Here is a 4,415-nt window from a genome sequence, read left to right as displayed (position 1 = left end):
GTGGTTATCACTTTCTCCTCCAGGAGTGAGGGTTTAGAGACATAGTATTAGTGTACAAATGCCTTGCACAATGAATGCACAAGTGGATGCTACATGATAATTAGGGCCTTCCTTTTTGGCATGGCCAATTCTATGTTTGTCACACACCTCTGTGCACCAGCAGGATATCCTGAGGACAGAATGTGCACTGCTTTTTTTGCCCATGTGTCTAGCCTAGAGGAGAAATAGTGTGTTTAGGTAAACCACCAACTTTTAAATAGCAAACTCCTAGAGGCATCCCAACTAAAGCCTCTTATCACCTGGGTTTGCTAAGACAGGTACTTTACTTGGCTGATCACTCAGCTATGGCTCCTCAGTGTACAGCAGAACTTAGTAACACATCTTTCATTCTGAGATTTCTCTAGGTTCACAGGGGTTGTCTGTTTCTCTTTAAAGCAATGGACCATACTGTTTTCTTGAGCAATAAGTCACTCTGTTTTCAGTGGTTGAAAGTTAAGCTTTTATTTGGTTTCAAATTAAAAAAATAAATTTCATTATTAAATAGTGAGATGGATCTAACTAACGTTCAGAGAGTTGCTTACTCAGGAATATACCACCGGGGGTACCATTAAGGGGTGGGTCGCCTAAACTAAAATGATTTCTTATGTCGTCATGTTGGTTAAAAGTTCAACAGTGGCGTAATTCAAAAGAAACGGAGATACAAAGTTTTTAATGTTTACAATGGGTGAGAGAAGTAAACCACTTATTCTACTGCAATCCCAAGCGGATTTCTCTCTCCATGCCAGTCAGTTTGGACCCTAGACCACAGTGCTAATGTCATCGGGTTCATCTGCTTTCTTTTGCCTGCTCGGCAGGGATTTCAAGTATTCAAGGTGCCTTCTTGCATCCTCCTGATTTTGCCTCACATAATACACCACATAAGAGATGACCATGGTGAACCAGCCAAACATGGTGACCAGCATGGCATAGTCAGTAGTTTTTTTAGGGAGGTTACAAAGGTCGGCGTCATTGGCAGCATTGAGGAATGGTCTCCCTGCGTGCTCATCCAGCACAGAAGTCTTGCAGATCACGTTGTGGGCTGTCTCATGATTGGATGCCATGCTCCTCAGAACTTGCTGGAGTGTACAGTCGCAGTGCCAGGGGTTGTTAGCAATTCTGGCCCTGGCCTTCAGGTTATTGAAGGCATTTTTGTGCACGCTTTGAATCCGGTTGTCAGACAAGTCCAGAGTCTGCAAAGTTTCAGCTACTCCTTTGAAGGCATGCTCATCAATAAACTCAATGCCATTTTTGGACAGGTTGAGAACTCTCAGTTGATGGAGGTCCTTAAAAATCTCATTGGGGATGGATGTGATCTGGTTGGAGTCCAGATACAATAAGACTGTCTCAGGAGGAAGATCTCTAGGTATTTCCTTGAGGTTTGCATTGCTACAAGTGACATTTAAACCCCCAGAGGAAGAACAAAGACAGCCCTTGGGACACATACTGGCAGAATGAAAGCACAGTATCATAAGAACAAAACTTTGTAGGAGGAGACACATGGAGAGGGAACGGGTTAACCACAGGTCTACCAGATTCATGCTGGAATGTCAGCATAATCACCAGCCCATTCCTCATTTATTCCAACAAACAAGTGGGGTAATGGTTCCAGACCTGTCCACACTGTTGATTTTCTTTCTTGCGTGGTTCAGAGGGCTGCAACTAACACACGTTTCTCTTCATTGTTCCTGTCCTTGCTTGGGCACCTAAAAGAAAGGGAAGCAGATGAATTAGCTCTGTTGCAAAGGGAGGTGCCTTGCAATTAGAAATGCTCCTTAGGCGTCTGGCATTTTATGTGTGCAGAAGAGTTGGTTATGCAGGTACTTTCCATCAACACCCCTGGGAGAAACCTGTGTCATGAGAGGTTCCTGTTCAAATCCCAGGTGCTGGGGGAGAGGACTGTCAATAAATGACAACATTTCCAAATTACGGTGCCTCATTTTTCACGGTGCAAAATTAGAGCAAGCAGTCCAGGTTTCTCTCAACTCTCCTGGCCCTCACCATATTCTCAACCCTTTCTGAATCATACAGCAACAAAATATAATAATCTCTTTCCTCTTCCTACCACAGAGGCATCTTTTGCAATTGAGCCCTGCACTTGGGCAGCAATGATAAATAATACTACTTCAGAATTAATTACCATAGAAAACTATGTCTGTCATAGATTTTGAATCGATGTCCAGTTCGCAATATTTTCTCTAAAGAAATACCTTAACTTGAATTAGACTGAATGAGTGGCACTCCAGCTTTTACAACAAAGTGTTTCTAGGGACCTATAGCCCAGATGCTCTACCAGAGTTGCCTCCCTGTGACATTTTGAAATTGCATTATACCTGAAAGTATGTCCTTAACTGAATTTCTAAAGGATTCTCTATCTGTATTCTACACGATGTAGCCCCTCCCCAATAGATTTTTTTTTTTTCTTCAGCTGCATCCATGGTCTTTGGAAGTTCCTGGGCCAGGGATCAAGCCCACACCACAGCAGCAACCTGGAACCACTGCAGAGACAATACCAGATGCTTAACCCACTGCACCACAGGGTAAACTCCCCCAATAGATCTTCTAATATGACACACATCTCCAAAGAAATCTAGCCTCTAAGCATTCCTCAATAGCCTGTTTTTTTCTTTCCAAACATATATATATATGTATAAAATTAGTGTTGGAAAAGTTCTTAGAAATTGCAACTTTTAGTGATATGAGCAAGGTTATGAGAAATGGATACAAGCTAACACTGAAAACTACTCTCTCATACAAAGAATATCCCCTCTACAATGGAATCCTCAAAGATGAGGCAAGTGGATCTTGGACATGTTATGTGACTTGCCCAAGGTCAGATAGCTTGTAGGTGGTAGAGACAGGAATCAAGCCAAAGACTTTGTTCTGACTCATTAATCTCACAATTAATTCTTTCCACTACCCCTACAGCTCTTTCTCAATTCCATCTGCTCTGTGAGGACAAACAAAATCCAGGGATCAATGTTTTATGGTGCAGCTCAATCCCACATGGATGTTGCCGTGGAGCCCCGGGGAGGGGGGGGACCTGCCTTGTGGAGGGAATTCATGCTTGACTTTGGAGGAGTCTCTCTCTGAATCTGAGAAACAAGGAGAACATTCATTCCTCTTACAGCAGGGAGCCACAAATGACTCTCTGCAAACTTGTCTTTTCTAAAGATCCCAGATGGATAAACATAGAGGGAAACAACTCCAAATGTTACCAAACTCACAGAAAAGAAGATTAATGTGAGCTGAAAACATAATGAACCGGGTTGTTAATCATGGGGGGAAAAAAATAAGATTAGCAATGGCAGAATGAGAAGAATGTGCTTTTTGGAATCTTAAGTCCCTCAAATGCCAGAGACAGATAGAGAAGGAGCCCCCTAGCCTCACTAAGCCATCCATCAACAGCTCATTTCATCTGTAGCGAAAGTTCCCCTCCCTTCCATGTTTTCCTTCAAAACTTCATTGTAGGGCATTTGGGGACAGTAATAATTGTCTAGATGGGAGAGAAAAGAAATAAACAGGTGTGGAGGGGAGAATACTCAGGGAAAAAAGAGGGTGCTGGAAGGACAAGGCAAAAGCTGCTGGGAGGAGGACATGAGGAGCCAGGATACAGGAGGATGGAATAGGATTAGAGAAAGTAAGGGGAGTCCATGTCATCCACCAACTGCCACCAAAGGAGTAGGTGCGACCAGCCTGCTTCCTGCTGAAATGTGGAAAGCCTTCTCTGGGAAACACTGCACATGTCTCCAGACACTGATTCTGAGTTTGTCTGAAGAAAAGTGTTTGCTAATTTAGACTATAAGCCCTGTGAGGTCAGGGACTTATTTCTGCCTCATGTAGAACCAACAGTAAACAATGAAAAAGGAAAAAGTGCACTGGGTTTGTATTTCGGATTTAATCCTTATTAGAAGCAAGTTATGAGCCGCCCCAAACCTCACTCTTCTTATCATCATTTAGAGATTATAAAAGCATCTAATTACAAAGCTGACTTGAGAATTATATGAGATGATCCATGTAAAGCATTTGGCGCAATACCTAACAGGTTATAAGCACCCAATATTTGTTACCTAGAATTACTATTATTATTCTAGATACATTCCCAACTTATAGCATGGTGCCTGGGAGGTTTTAAAGGCAAGAATAAATATCTACTGTTTGAACAAACCAATGAAGTATTTGGGGAATCTAGCTGTGCTTTTTCTTCCCTATGGTAATTATTTTTATTACTTTGAACATAAACATTGGCTTATCAATTGCCTGCGGTTTTACATGTCAAAATGGTGGCCATTGGAAAAAATTGCAACTGTAGACTCCTACTTGATGGAAGGAAAAATAGAACTTTTTCTCAGTAAATATCTCTAACCATTGTTTCTCCA

General features: G+C 42.0%; 1 protein-coding gene across 1 annotated transcript; it reads right to left on the bottom strand.

Moving 5' to 3' along the window:
- Positions 1–475: 475 nt before the first annotated feature.
- On the bottom strand, positions 476–1,724 carry LRRC3B (leucine rich repeat containing 3B). The gene has a single exon (XM_003132076.7). It carries the CDS (start codon positions 1,575–1,577, stop codon positions 798–800), a length of 780 nt encoding a protein of 259 aa, XP_003132124.1. The 5' UTR covers positions 1,578–1,724; the 3' UTR covers positions 476–797.
- Between the last annotated feature and the right edge of the window lie 2,691 nt (positions 1,725–4,415).

Source organism: Sus scrofa, chromosome 13 (assembly GCF_054392235.1).
Source record: "Sus scrofa isolate SSC_HxYL_T2T_F1_AM1 chromosome 13, Sscrofa_HxYL_maternal_Yorkshire_Landrace_v2.0, whole genome shotgun sequence".
NCBI classification, from domain to species: domain Eukaryota; kingdom Metazoa; phylum Chordata; class Mammalia; order Artiodactyla; family Suidae; genus Sus; species Sus scrofa.
This window is presented reverse-complemented; position numbering and strand designations above follow the sequence as displayed.